The 16,148-nt window shown below is 44.8% G+C and overlaps 1 protein-coding gene across 2 annotated transcripts in view; it reads left to right on the forward strand.

Moving 5' to 3' along the window:
• The window catches only part of stra6 (signaling receptor and transporter of retinol STRA6), a 173,720-nt gene that overhangs the window by 114,460 nt on the left and 43,112 nt on the right, over positions 1 to 16,148 (forward strand). For both annotated transcript variants that reach the window (XM_064990227.1, XM_064990225.1), the window contains 2 exons: positions 12,704 to 12,821; positions 14,957 to 15,058. In XM_064990227.1, coding sequence (XP_064846299.1) covers positions 12,704 to 12,821; positions 14,957 to 15,058 — 220 coding nt within the window. The remainder of the gene's footprint in view (positions 1 to 12,703; positions 12,822 to 14,956; positions 15,059 to 16,148) is intronic.

Consider the following 16,148-nt stretch of genomic DNA (forward strand, 5'->3'; position numbering starts at 1 on the left):
TTTCCAAGAAGAGCTGACTTGAAGTTTCAGGTTTCAGACACAACATTTTCATATGGAGTGACATGAAACATTTTCTGGCCTTTCCAGACAATTGCTTTTCTCTCCCTCTGAGCAAATGAGCCCACGTTGGGGAATAACAAAATAACAGTGCCAGACTAGTGAGCCCACGTTGGAAAATAACAAAATAACAGTGACAGACTAGTGAGCACACCTTGGGGAAATAACAGTGCCAGACTAGTGAGCCCACCTTGGGGAAATAACTAAATAACAGTGACAGACTAGTGAGCCCACCTTGGGGAAATAACAAAATAACAGTGACAGACTAGTGAGCCCACCTTGGGGAAATAACAGTGACAGACTAGTGAGCCCACCTTGGGGAAATAACAGTGACAGACTCGTGAGCCCACCTTGGGGAAATAACAGTGAGAGACTAGTGAGCCCACCTTGGGAAATAACAGTGACAGATTAGTGAGCCCACCTTGGAGAAACAACAAAATAACAGTGACAGACAAGTGAGCCCACCATAGGGAAATAACAAAATAACAGTGACAGACTATGGAGCCCACCTTGGGGAAATAACAAAATAACAGTGACAGACTAGTGAGCCCACCTTGGGGAAATAACAGTGACAGACTAGTGAGCCCACCTTGGGGAAATAACAGTGACAGACTCGTGAGCCCACCTTGGGGAAATAACAGTGACAGACTAGTGAGCCCACCTTGGGGAAATAACAGTGACAGACTCGTGAGCCCACCTTGGGGAAATAACAAAATAACAGTGACAGACTAGTGAGCACACCTTGGGGAAATAACAGTGACAGACTCGTGAGCCCACCTTGGGGAAATAACAGTGACAGACTAGTGAGCCCACGTTGGGAAAAAAACAAAATAACAGTGACAGACTAGTGAGACCACCTTGGGGAAATAACAAAATAACAGTGACAGACTAGTGAGCCCACCTTGGAGAAATAACAAAATAACAGTGAGAGACTAGTGAGCCCACCTTGGGAAATCACAAAATAACAGTGAGAGACTAGTGAGCCCACCATAGGGAAATAACAAAATAACAGTGACAGACTATGGAGCCCACCTTGGGGAAATAACAAAATAACAGTGACAGACTAGTGAGCCCACCTTGGGGAAATAACAGTGACAAACTAGTGAGCCCACCTTGGGGAAATAACTAAATAACAGTGACAGACTAGTGAGCCCACCTTGGGGAAATAACAGTGACAGACTAGTGAGCCCACCATGGGGAAATAACAAAATAACAGTGTCAGTCTAGTGAGCCCACCTTGGGGAAAAAACAGTAAGAGACTAGTGAGCCCACCTTGGGAATTAACAGTGACAGACAAGTGAGCCAACCTTGGAGAGATAACAAAATAACAGTGACAGACAAGTGAGCCCACCATGGGGAAATAACAAAATAACAGTAACAGACTAGTGAGCCCACCTTGGGGAAATAACAAAATAACAGTGACAGACAAGTGAGCCCACCTTGGAGAGATAACAAAATAACAGTGACAGACTAGTGAGCCCACCATGGGGAAATAACAAAATAACAGTAACAGACTAGTGAGCCCACCTTGGGGAAATAACAAAATAACAGTGACAGACTATTGAGACAACGTTGGGGAAATAACAAAATAACAGTGACAGACTAGTGAGCCCACCTTGGGAAATAACAGTGACAGACTAGTGAGCACACCTTGGGGAAATAACAGTGAGAGACTAGTGAGCACACCTTGGGGAAATAACAGTGCCAGACTAGTGAGCCCACCTTGGGGAAATAACTAAATAACAGTGACAGACTATTGAGACAACGTTGGGGAAATAACAAAATAACAGTGACAGACTAGTGAGCCCACCTTGGGAAATAACAGTGACAGACTAGTGAGCACACCTTGGGGAAATAACAGTGAGAGACTAGTGAGCACACCTTGGGGAAATAACAGTGCCAGACTAGTGAGCCCACCTTGGGGAAATAACTAAATAACAGTGACAGACTAGTGAGCCCACCTTGGGGAAATAACAAAATAACAGTGACAGACTAGTGAGCCCACCTTGGGGAAATAACAGTGACAGACTAGTGAGCCCACCTTGGGGAAATAACAGTGACAGACTCGTGAGCCCACCTTGGGGAAATAACAGTGAGAGACTAGTGAGCCCACCTTGGGAAATAACAGTGACAGACTAGTGAGCCCACCTTGGAGAAACAACAAAATAACAGTGACAGACAAGTGAGCCCACCATAGGGAAATAACAAAATAACAGTGACAGACTATGGAGCCCACCTTGGGGAAATAACAAAATAACAGTGACAGACTAGTGAGCCCACCTTGGGGAAATAACAGTGACAGACTAGTGAGCCCACCTTGGGGAAATAACAGTGACAGACCCGTGAGCCCACCTTGGGGAAATAACAGTGACAGACTAGTGAGCCCACCTTGGGGAAATAACAGTGACAGACTAGTGAGCCCACCTTGGGGAAATAACAAAATAACAGTGACAGACTAGTGAGCCCACCTTGGGGAAATAACAGTGACAGACTCGTGAGCCCACCTTGGGGAAATAACAGTGACAGACTAGTGAGCCCACGTTGGGAAAAAAACAAAATAACAGTGACAGACTAGTGAGACCACCTTGGGGAAATAACAAAATAACAGTGACAGACTAGTGAGCCCACCTTGGAGAAATAACAAAATAACAGTGAGAGACTAGTGAGCCCACCTTGGGAAATCACAAAATAACAGTGAGAGACTAGTGAGCCCACCATAGGGAAATAACAAAATAACAGTGACAGACTATGGAGCCCACCTTGGGGAAATAACAAAATAACAGTGACAGACTAGTGAGCACACCTTGGGGAAATAACAGTGACAAACTAGTGAGCCCACCTTGGGGAAATAACTAAATAACAGTGACAGACTAGTGAGCCCACCTTGGGGAAATAACAGTGACAGACTAGTGAGCCCACCATGGGGAAATAACAAAATAACAGTGTCAGTCTAGTGAGCCCACCTTGGGGAAAAAACAGTAAGAGACTAGTGAGCCCACCTTGGGAATTAACAGTGACAGACAAGTGAGCCAACCTTGGAGAGATAACAAAATAACAGTGACAGACAAGTGAGCCCACCATGGGGAAATAACAAAATAACAGTAACAGACTAGTGAGCCCACCTTGGGGAAATAACAAAATAACAGTGACAGACTATTGAGACAACGTTGGGGAAATAACAAAATAACAGTGACAGACTAGTGAGCCCACCTTGGGAAATAACAGTGACAGACTAGTGAGCACACCTTGGGGAAATAACAGTGAGAGACTAGTGAGCCCACCTTGGGAAATAACAGTGACAGATTAGTGAGCCTACCTTGGAGAAACAACAAAATAACAGTAACAGACTAGTGAGCCCACCTTGGGGAAATAACAAAATAACAGTGACAGACTATGGAGACCACGTTGGGGAAATAACAAAATAACAGTGACAGACTAGTGAGCCCACCTTGGGGAAATAACAGTGACAGACTAGTGAGCCCACCTTGGGGAAATAACAGTGACAGACTAGTGAGCCCACCTTGGGGAAATAACAAAATAACAGTGACAGACTAGTGAGCCCACCTTGGGGAAATAACAGTGACAGACTCGTGAGCCCACCTTGGGGAAATAACAGTGACAGACTAGTGAGCCCACGTTGGGAAAAAAACAAAATAACAGTGACAGACTAGTGAGCCCACCTTGGGGAAATAACAAAATAACAGTGACAGACTAGTGAGCCCACCTTGGAGAAATAACAAAATAACAGTGAGAGACTAGTGAGCCCACCTTGGGAAATAACAGTGACAGACTAGTGAGCACACCTTGGGGAAATAACAGTGAGAGACTAGTGAGCCCACCTTGGGAAATAACAGTGACAGATTAGTGAGCCCACCTTGGAGAAACAACAAAATAACAGTGACAGACAAGTGAGCCCACCATAGGGAAATAACAAAATAACAGTGACAGACTATGGAGCCCACCTTGGGGAAATAACAAAATAACAGTGACAGACTAGTGAGCCCACCTTGGGGAAATAACAGTGACAGACTAGTGAGCCCACCTTGGGGAAATAACAGTGACAGACTCGTGAGCCCACCTTGGGGAAATAACAGTGACAGACTAGTGAGCCCACCTTGGGGAAATAACAGTGACAGACTAGTGAGCCCACCTTGGGGAAATAACAAAATAACAGTGACAGATTAGTGAGCCCACCTTGGAGAAACAACAAAATAACAGTGACAGACAAGTGAGCCCACCATAGGGAAATAACAAAATAACAGTGACAGACTATGGAGCCCACCTTGGGGAAATAACAAAATAACAGTGACAGACTCGTGAGCCCACCTTGGGGAAATAACAGTGACAGACTAGTGAGCCCACGTTGGGAAAAAAACAAAATAACAGTGACAGACTAGTGAGCCCACCTTGGGGAAATAACAAAATAACAGTGACAGACTAGTGAGCCCACCTTGGAGAAATAACAAAATAACAGTGAGAGACTAGTGAGCCCACCTTGGGAAATATCAGTGACAGACTAGTGAGCACACCTTGGGGAAATAACAGTGAGAGACTAGTGAGCCCACCTTGGGAAATAACAGTGACAGATTAGTGAGCCCATCTTGGAGAAACAACAAAATAACAGTGACAGACAAGTGAGCCCACCATAGGGAAATAACAAAATAACAGTGACAGACTATGGAGCCCACCTTGGGGAAATAACAAAATAACAGTGACAGACTAGTGAGCCCACCTTGGGGAAATAACAGTGACAGACTAGTGAGCCCACCTTGGGGAAATAACAGTGACAGACTCGTGAGCCCACCTTGGGGAAATAACAGTGACAGACTAGTGAGCCCACCTTGGGGAAATAACAGTGACAGACTAGTGAGCCCACCTTGGGGAAATAACAAAATAACAGTGACAGACTAGTGAGCCCACCTTGGGGAAATAACAGTGACAGACTCGTGAGCCCACCTTGGGGAAATAACAGTGACAGACTAGTGAGCCCACATTGGGAAAAAAACAAAATAACAGTGACAGACTAGTGAGCCCACCTTGGGGAAATAACAAAATAACAGTGACAGACTAGTGAGCCCACCTTGGAGAAATAACAAAATAACAGTGAGAGACTAGTGAGCCCACCTTGGGAAATCACAAAATAACAGTGAGAGACTAGTGAGCCCACCTTGGAGAAATAACAAAATAACAGTGAGAGACTAGTGAGCCCACCTTGGGAAATAACAGTGACAGACTAGTGAGCACACCTTGGGGAAATAACAGTGAGAGACTAGTGAGCCCACCTTGGGAAATAACAGTTGCAGATTAGTGAGCCCACCTTGGAGAAACAACAAAATAACAGTGACAGACAAGTGAGCCCACCATAGGGAAATAACAAAATAACAGTGACAGACTATGGAGCCCACCTTGGGGAAATAACAAAATAACAGTGACAGACTAGTGAGCCCACCTTGGGGAAATAACAGTGACAAACTAGTGAGCCCACCTTGGGGAAATAACTAAATAACAGTGACAGACTAGTGAGCCCACCTTGGGGAAATAACAGTGACAGACTAGTGAGCCCACCTTGGGGAAATAACAAAATAACAGTGTCAGTCTAGTGAGCCCACCTTGGGGAAAAAACAGTAAGAGACTAGTGAGCCCACCTTGGGAATTAACAGTGACAGACTAGTGAGCCAACCTTGGAGAGATAACAAAATAACAGTGACAGACAAGTGAGCCCACCATGGGGAAATAACAAAATAACAGTAACAGACTAGTGAGCCCACCTTGGGGAAATAACAAAATAACAGTGACAGACTATGGAGACCACGTTGGGGAAATAACAGTGACAGACTAGTGAGCCCACCTTGGGGAAATAACAGTGACAGACTAGTGAGCCCACCTTGGGGAAATAACAGTGACAGACTAGTGAGCCCACCTTGGGGAAATAACAAAATAACAGTGTCAGTCTAGTGAGCCCACCTTGGGGAAAAAACAGTAAGAGACTAGTGAGCCCACCTTGGGAATTAACAGTGACAGACTAGTGAGCCAACCTTGGAGAGATAACAAAATAACAGTGACAGACAAGTGAGCCCACCATGGGGAAATAACAAAATAACAGTAACAGACTAGTGAGCCCACCTTGGGGAAATAACAAAATAACAGTGACAGACTATGGAGACCACGTTGGGGAAATAACAGTGACAGACTAGTGAGCCCACCTTGGGGAAATAACAGTGACAGACTAGTGAGCCCACCTTGGGGAAATAACAAAATAACAGTGACAGACTAGTGAGCCCACCTTGGGGAAATAACAGTGACAGACTCGTGAGCCCACCTTGGGGAAATAACAGTGACAGACTAGTGAGCCCACGTTGGGAAAAAAACAAAATAACAGTGACAGACTAGTGAGCCCACCTTGGGGAAATAACAAAATAACAGTGACAGACTAGTGAGCCCACCTTGGAGAAATAACAAAATAACAGTGAGAGACTAGTGAGCCCACCTTGGGAAATCACAAAATAACAGTGAGAGACCAGTGAGCTCACCTTGGAGAAATAACAAAATAACAGTGAGAGACTAGTGAGCCCACCTTGGGAAATAACAGTGACAGACTAGTGAGCACACCTTGGGGAAATAACAGTGAGAGACTAGTGAGCCCACCTTGGGAAATAACAGTGACAGATTAGTGAGCCCACCTTGGAGAAACAACAAAATAACAGTGACAGACAAGTGAGCCCACCATAGGGAAATAACAAAATAACAGTGACAGACTATGGAGACCACCTTGGGGAAATAACAAAATAACAGTGACAGACTAGTGAGCCCACCTTGGGGAAATAACAGTGACAAACTAGTGAGCCCACCTTGGGGAAATAACTAAATAACAGTGACAGACTAGTGAGCCCACCTTGGGGAAATAACAGTGACAGACTAGTGAGCCCACCTTGGGGAAATAACAAAATAACAGTGTCAGTCTAGTGAGCCCACCTTGGGGAAATAACAGTGAGAGACTAGTGAGCCCACCTTGGGAAATAACAGTGACAGATTAGTGAGCCCACCTTGGAGAAACAACAAAATAACAGTGACAGACAAGTGAGCCCACCATAGGGAAATAACAAAATAACAGTGACAGACTATGGAGCCCACCTTGGGGAAATAACAAAATAACAGTGACAGACTATTGAGACCACATTGGGGAAATAACAAAATAACAGTGACAGACTAGTGAGCCCACCTTGGGAAATAACAGTGACAGACTAGTGAGCACACCTTGGGGAAATAACAGTGAGAGACTAGTGAGCACACCTTGGGAAATAACAGTGAGAGACTAGTGAGCCCACCTTGGGAAATAACAGTGACAGATTAGTGAGCCCACCTTGGAGAAACAACAAAATAACAGTAACAGACTAGTGAGCCCACCTTGGGGAAATAACAAAATAACAGTGACAGACTATGGAGACCACGTTGGGGAAATAACAAAATAACAGTGACAGACTAGTGAGCCCACCTTGGGGAAATAACAGTGAGAGACTAGTGAGCCCAACTTGTGAAATAACAGTGACAGACTAGTGAGCCCACCTTGGGGAAATAACAAAATAACAGTGACAGACTAGTGAGCCCACCTTGGGGAAATAACAGTGACAGACTAGTGAGCCCACCTTGGGGAAATAACAAAATAACAGTGTCAGTCTAGTGAGCCCACCTTGGGAAATAACAAAATAACAGTGACAAACTAATGAGCCCACCTTGGAGAAATAACAAAATAACAGTGACAGACTAGTGAGCCCACCTTGGGGAAATACCAAAATAACAGTGACAAACTAATGAGCCCACCTTGGGGAAATAACAGTGACAGACTAGTGAGCCGACCTTGGGGAAATAACTAAATAACAGTGACAGACTAGGCCAGCCGTTGTGGTTTCATCTCGCTGTGATTTCCACTGCTGGTTTTCGATCTCTCGTCATGAAGCTCTAACGAGTCTGGGTCTCTCCGCCGCTCTGTGGACGTTTGACATTTTTCTGTCGACAGTTATATATTGCACTGTCACTAAGTTTGATCATATCTATTTTACAGTTATAATACACTTGAAATCTTACAATAAGTAGTTTATAATTTAATTGTTACTACACTGAACAAAAATAGAATAGCAACAGGTAAAATGTCTCGTTTTTCACGAGCTGAAATAAAAGATCCCAGAAATGTTCCAGACGCACAAAAAAGCTAATTTTTCTAATTTCTCACAAAAATGTTGCCAAGATAATCCATCCACCTGACAGGTGTGGCATATCTGTAACGTACTGGGTGTCGTGAGTATGAAGGCCGGCGCAGGGAAAACAGAGAGTTCAATATAGTGCTCTTTTAATGCACACACGGTGAACCACGGCCACCCCACTAAACACTGGGTGCTCAAAACAAAATGCCCCAGACACGGTGAACCACGGCCACCCCACTAAACACTGGGTGCTCTAAACAAAATGCCCCAGACACGGTGAACCACGGCCACCCCACTAAACACTGGGTGCTCTAAACAAAATGCCCCAGACACGGTGAACCACAGCCACCCCACTAAACACTGGGTGCTCAAAACAAAATGCCCCAGGCACGGTGAACCACGGCCACCCCACTAACCACTGGGTGCTCAAAACAAAATGCCCCAGACACGGTGAACCACGGCCCCCCCACTAAACACTGGGTGCTCAAAACAAAATGCCCCAGACACGGTGAACCACGGCCACCCCACTAAACACTGGGTGCTCTAAACAAAATGCCCCAGACACGGTGAACCACGGCCACCCCACTAAACACTGGGTGCTCTAAACAAAATGCCCCAGACACGGTGAACCACGGCCACCCCACTAAACACTGGGTGCTCTAAACAAAATGCCCCAGACACGGTGAACCACGGCCACCCCACTAACCACTGGGTGCTCAAAACAAAATGCCCCAGACACGGTGAACCACAGCCACCCCACTAAACACTGGGTGCTCAAAACAAAATGCCCCAGACACGGTGAACCACGGCCCCCCCACTAACCACTGGGTGCTCAAAACAAAATGCCCCAGACACGGTGAACCACGGCCACCCCACTAAACACTGGGTGCTCTAAACAAAATGCCCCAGACACGGTGAACCACGGCCACCCCACTAAACACTGGGTGCTCAAAACAAAATGCCCCAGACACGGTGAACCACGGCCACCCCACTAAACACTGGGTGCTCAAAACAAAATGCCCCAGACACGGTGAACCACAGCCACCCCACTAAACACTGGGTGCTCTAAACAAAATGCCCCAGACACGGTGAACCACGGCCACCCCACTAAACACTGGGTGCTCAAAACAAAATGCCCCAGACACGGTGAACCACGGCCACCCCACTAAACACTGGGTCCTCAAAACAAAATGCCCCAGACACGGTGAACCACGGCCACCCCACTAACCACTGAGTGCTCAAAACAAAATGCCCCAGACACGGAGAACGAAAACAGTCCAGCACTATACACGAACATACACCAACACCGACATTAACAAACACCAGGGTTACAATAATCAATCCCGCACAAAGAACCAGGCGGGCCGGCTGACTAATAAAGCCCAACTAATTACAACCAACTCAAAACAGGGGTAATCAATAAACACATAAGGAGGGGGAGAAAAGAATCAGTGGCAGCTAGTTGGCCGGCGACGACGACCGCCGAGCGTCACCCGAACAGGAAGGGGAGCCACCTTCGGTCGGAGTCGTGACAATATCAAGAAGCTATATCAAACAATATCAAACAGCATAATCATTACACAGGTGCTGGGGACAATAAAAGGCCACTCTAAAATGTGCAGTTTTGTCACACAACACAATGCCACAGATATCTGAAGTTTTGAGTGAGCGTGCAAGTGGCATGCTGACTGCAGGAATGTCCAACAGAGCTGTTGCCAGAGAATTGAATGTTCATTTACCTACCATAAGCTGCCTCCAACGTTGTTTTAGAAAATGTATCAGTACGTCCAACCGGCCTCACAACCACAGACCACTTGTAACCACGCCAGCCCAGGACCTCCACATCCGACATCTTCACCTGTGGGATCATCTGAGACCAGACACCTGGACAGCTGAATAATCTGCGGGTTTGCACAACCGCAGACTTTCTGCACAAACTGATAGAAACTATTTCAGTGAAGCTCATCTGCGTGCTTGTCGTCCTCACCAGTCAATCACATTACCGTGGTGATGGGGGGGGGAACAAGAGACATAAACCAATAGCAGTGCAGAGAGACAGGGTGGTAACCAATCACATTGCTCTTGATCCGATTGTAGTTCAGCGTCATGACCAAGTTCAGTGGGGAAATGCTCACCTTCGATGGCCACTGGCATGCTGGAGAAGTGTGCTCTTCATGGATGAAACCTGGTTTCAACTGTACCGGGCAGATGGCAGACAGCGTGTATTGCGCCGTGTGGGCGAGATGTTTGTTGATGTCAACGTTGTGAACAGAGTGTCCCATGGTGGTGGGGTTATGATATGGGCAGGCAGAAGCTACGGACAACGAACACAACTGTATTTTATCAATGGCAATTTAAGTGCACAGAGATACCGTGACGACCCTGAGGCCCATTGCCGTGCCATTCATCCGCCGCCATCACCTCATGTTTCAGCAAGATAACACACAGCCCCATGTAGCAAGGATCTGGACACAATTCCTGGAAGCTGAAAATCTCCGAGTTTTTTCAGAACTTGCAACCGTTGGGTTGCAAGATGTTCGTGCTATTCACCCCAACCAAGCACCCATCTGCCTGTTGTAACCATCTGCCTGTTGTAACCATCTGCCTGTTGTAACCATACCAAACGTAACGTATACTACACGGAACAAAAATAAACGCAACATGTGAAGTGTTGTTCCTATGTTTCTGCTGAAATAAAAGATCAGAGAAATGTTCCATACGCACAAAAAGCTTATTTCTCAAAAGTTTGTGCACAAATGTGTTTCCATCGCTGTTAGTGAACATTGCTCATTTGCCAAGATAATCCATCCCCTTTACAGATGTGGCATATCAAGAAGCTAATTAAACAGCCTGATCATTACACAGGTAGATCTTGTGCTGGGGACAATAAAAGGCCACTCTAAAATGTGCAGTTTTGTCACACAACTCAATGCCACAGATGTCTCAAGTTGATGGGGTGTGTAATTGGCATGCTTACTGCAGGAATGTCCACCAAATCTGTTGCCGTAAATTGCCTCCAACATTGTTTTAGAATTTGGCAGTACGTCTGACAGGCCTCACAACCACAGACCACGTACGTGTAAGGCGTTGTGTTGGCGAGCGGTTTGCTGACGTCAATGTTATGAACAGAGTGCCCCATGGTGGGATTATGGTATCTATGGGCAGACATAAGCTATGGACAACGAACACCATTGCATTTTATCGATGGCAATTTGAATACACAGAGATGCCGTGATGAGATCCTGAGCCCCATTCATCTGTCACCATCACCTCATGTTTCAGCTTGATAATGCACGGCCCCATGTCACAAGGATCTGTACACAATTCCTGGAAGCTGAAAATGTCCCAGTTCTTCCATGGCCTGCATACTCACCAGACATGTCACCCATTGAGCATGTTTGGGATGCCCTGGATCGATGTGTATGACAGCATGTCCCAGTTCTTCCATGACCTGCATACTCACCAGACATGTCACCCATTGAGCATGTTTGGGATGCTCTGGATCGATGTGTATGACAGCATGTCCCAGTTCTTCCATGGTCTGTATACTCACCAGACATGTCACCCATTGAGCATGTTTGGGATGCTCTGGATCGATGTGTATGACAGCATGTCCCAGTTCTTCCATGGCCTGTATACTCACCAGACATGTCACCCATTGAGCATGTTTGGGATGCTCTGGATCGACTTGTACGACAGCGTGTTCCAGTTCCCGCAGGTACCCAGCAGCTTTTCATAGCCATTGAAGAGGAGTGGGACAACATCCCGCAGGCCACAATCAACATCCTGATCAACTCTATGTGAAGGAGATTTGTTGTGCTGCATGAGGCAATTGGTGGTCACACCAGATACTGACTGGTTTTCTGTTCCACGCCCTACCTTATTTTAAGGTATCTGTGACCAACAGATGCATATCTGTATTCCCAGTCATGTGAAATCCATAGATTAAGACCTAATGAATTTATTTAAATTGAGTGATATCCTTATTTGAACTGTGACTCAATCAAATCTGAAATTGTAGCACGTTGCGTTCAAATTCTGTCTCCTTCGAGATCCTTCATTTTGGGGTCACATTCTGTCTTCACTGAGATCCCAAGGGCTCCCGAGTAGCGCAGCGGTCTAAGGCACTGCATCTAAGTTCTAGAGGTGTCATTACAGACACCCTGGTTCGATTCCAGGCTGTATCACAACCAGCCGTGATTGGGAGTTAGATAGGGCGGCACACAATTTAACACACCCAGTGTCGTCCGGGTTTGGCCGGTGTAGGCCGCTATTGTAAATAAGAATTTGTCCTTCACTGACTTGCCAAGTTAAATAAAAAATTTAAATCCTTCATTTCAGGGTCACATTCTCTCTTCATTGACATACTTCATTTTAATGTTACATTCTGTCTTCACCTGTGGGGTTGTACTGCGTATTGGGTATAAAATGCTTCAACATCTCTCCAGGTATGCTGATCCAGACCATAGTGTTCTTCCTGTGTCTGCTGATCGCTGTGTTCCTCATCATCATCCCCATCTTCCACGGACAAAACCTCATGCTCTTCAAGGTCCTGGGGAACATGTGGTGAGTTCACAGACACTATAGACAGAACCTCATGCTCTTCAAGGTCCTGGGGAACATGTGGTGAGTTCACAGACACTATAGACAGAACCTCATGCTCTTCAAGGTCCTGGGGAACATGTGGTGAGTTCACAGACACTATAGACAGAACCTCATGCTCTTCAAGGTCCTGGGGAACATGTGGTGAGTTCACAGACACTGTAGACAGAACCTCATGCTCTTCAAGGTCCTGGGGAACATGTGGTGAGTTCACAGACACTATAGACAGAACCTCATGCTCTTCAAGGTCCTGGGGAACATGTGGTGAGTTCACAGACACTATAGACAGAACCTCATGCTCTTCAAGGTCCTGGGGAACACATGGTAAATCCACAGACACTATAGACAGAACCGCATGCTCTTCAAGGTCCTGGGGAACATGAGACAGAACCGCATGCTCTTCACGGTCCTGGGGAACACATGGTAAATCCACAGACACTATAGACAGAACCTCATGCTCTTCAAGGTCCTGGGGAACATGTGGTGAGTTCACAGACACTATAGACAGAACCTCATGCTCTTCAAGGTCCTGGGGAACATGTGGTGAGTTCACAGACACTGTAGACAGAACCTCATGCTCTTCAAGGTCCTGGGGAACATGTGGTGAGTTCACAGACACTGTAGACAGAACCTCATGCTCTTCACGGTCCTGGGGAACACATGGTAAATCCACAGACACTATAGACAGAACCTCATGCTCTTCACGGTCCTGGGGAACATGTGGTGAGTTCACAGACACTATTGACAGAACCTCATGCTCTTCAAGGTCCTGGGGAACATGTGGTGAGTTCACAGACACTATTGACAGAACCTCATGCTCTTCAAGGTCCTGGGGAACATGTGGTGAGTTCACAGACACTATTGACAGAACCTCATGCTCTTCAAGGTCCTGGGGAACATGTGGTGAGTTCACAGACACTATAGACAGAACCTCATGCTCTTCAAGGTCCTGGGGAACATGTGGTGAGTTCACAGACACTATAGACAGAACCTCATGCTCTTCACGGTCCTGGGGAACACATGGTAAATCCACAGACACTATAGACCGAACCTCATGCTCTTCAAGGCCCTGGGGAACATGTGGTGAGTGGCGCTTCTCAGAGACTATACCCTACATTTCCCAATGGCACTACATGATGAAACGCTCAAGTACTGCATACGAATGGGTTATGTATGGATTATGTATGGTTTATGTAATGTATGGATTATGTATGGGTTATGTATGGATTATGTATGGATTATCTATGGGTTATGTATGGTTTATGTTTGGATTATGTATGGATAATGTATGGGTTATGCATTGATTATGTATGGGTTATGTATGGATTATGTATGGGTTATCTATGGGTTATGTATGGTTTATGTTTGGATTATGTATGGATAATGTATGGGTTATGCATGGATTATGTATGGATAATGTATGGGCTATGTTTGGATAATGTATGGATAATATGGTCAATGTATGGATAATGTATGGAGTATGTATGGGTTATGTATGGGTTATGTACTGGTTATGTATGTATTATGTATGGATAATGTAGGATTATGCATGCTTTATGTGTGGGTTATGTATGGTTATGTATGGGTTATGCATGGTTATGTATGGGTCATGTATGGATAATGTAGGATTATGTATGGATAATGTAGGAGTATGTATGTATAATTTATGGATTATGTATGAATAAATAACGGATTATGTATGGATAATGTATGGATTATGCATGGGTTATGTGTGTGTTATGTATTGGTTATGTATGTATTATATATGGATAATGTAGGATTATGTATTGATAATGTATAGATTATGTATGGGTTATATGTGTGGGTTATGTATGGGTTATGTATGGGTTATGTATGGGCCATGTATGGATAATGTATGGATAATGTAGGATTATGTATGGATAATGTATATATTATGTATGTGTTATGTGTGGGTTATGTATGGGTTATGTATGGGATATGTATGGGTTATGTATTGATAATGTATGGATAATGTAGGACTATGTATGGATAATGTATAGATTATGTATGGGCTTTGTGTGGGTAATAATGTGGTTACCTTTCAAATATAATGTATCCCCTTTATTTCCTCTCCTCAGGCCGTTCTGGTTGATGCTGTTCTCAGTTGTAGTGGTCCAACATGTCACCACCAGGTTCTGCTTCATTAAGAAGTCTGCAGGGACACGGGACCTCCACAACAGGTATGTACACTCATGTGTTCTGTAGATTGACTGTGTTGTATGGTATGATCTGGTCTCTCAGTCTAGTTCTAGGGTGTATCATAGGCAGACAGGTTGTACGTTCTCTCAACTAACTGACATAGTTACGGTGATCTCGCAAACTTACATGAATGTTTCATTGCTTGCAAAGCCTATCAGTTAAATGTGATCATCATGTTCAGATGGACATTAGTTTGTTATTGGTTCCAGGTGTAAACATTAGTTTGTTATTGGTCCCAGTGTAGACATTAGTTTGTTTTTGGTTCCAGGTGTAGACATTAGTTTGTTATTGGTCCCAGTGTAGACATTAGTTTGTTATTGGTTCCAGGTGTAGACATTAGTTTGTTATTGGTTCCAGGTGTAGACATTTGTTTCTTATTGATGCCAGGTGTAAACATTAGTTGGTTATTGGTTCCAGGTGTAGACATTAGTTTCTTATTGGTTCCAGGTGTAGACATTAGTTTGTTATTGGTTCCAGGTGTAGACATTAGTTTCTTATTGGTGCCAGGTGTAGACATTAGTTTGTTATTGGTGCCAGGTGTAGACATTAGTTTCTTATTGGTGCCAGGTGTAGACATTAGTTTCTTATTGGTTCCAGGTGTAGACATTAGTTTGTTATTGGTTCCAGGTGTAGACATTAGTTTGTTATTGGTGGCAGGTGTAGACATTAGTTTGTATTTGGTGCCAGGTGTAGACATTAGTTTCTTATTGGTTCCAGGTGTAGACATTAGTTTGTATTTGGTGCCAGGTGTAGACATTAGTTTCTTATTGGTGCCAGGTGTAGACATTAGTTTGTTATTGGTTCCAGGTGTAGACATTAGTTTGTTATTGGTGCCAGGTGTAGACATTAGTTAGTTATTGGTGCCAGGTGTAGACATTAGTTTCTTATTGGTTCCAGGTGTAGACATTAGTTTGTTATTGGTTCCAGGTGTAGACATTAGTTTCTTATTGGTTCCAGGTGTAGACATTAGTTTCTTATTGGTTCCAGGTGTAGACATTAGTTTCTTATTGGTGCCAGGTGTAGACATTAGTTTGTTATTGGTGCCAGGTGTAGACATTAGTTTCTTATTGG

The sequence above is a fragment of the Oncorhynchus masou genome, chromosome 15 (genome assembly GCF_036934945.1).
Source record: "Oncorhynchus masou masou isolate Uvic2021 chromosome 15, UVic_Omas_1.1, whole genome shotgun sequence".
NCBI classification, from domain to species: domain Eukaryota; kingdom Metazoa; phylum Chordata; class Actinopteri; order Salmoniformes; family Salmonidae; genus Oncorhynchus; species Oncorhynchus masou.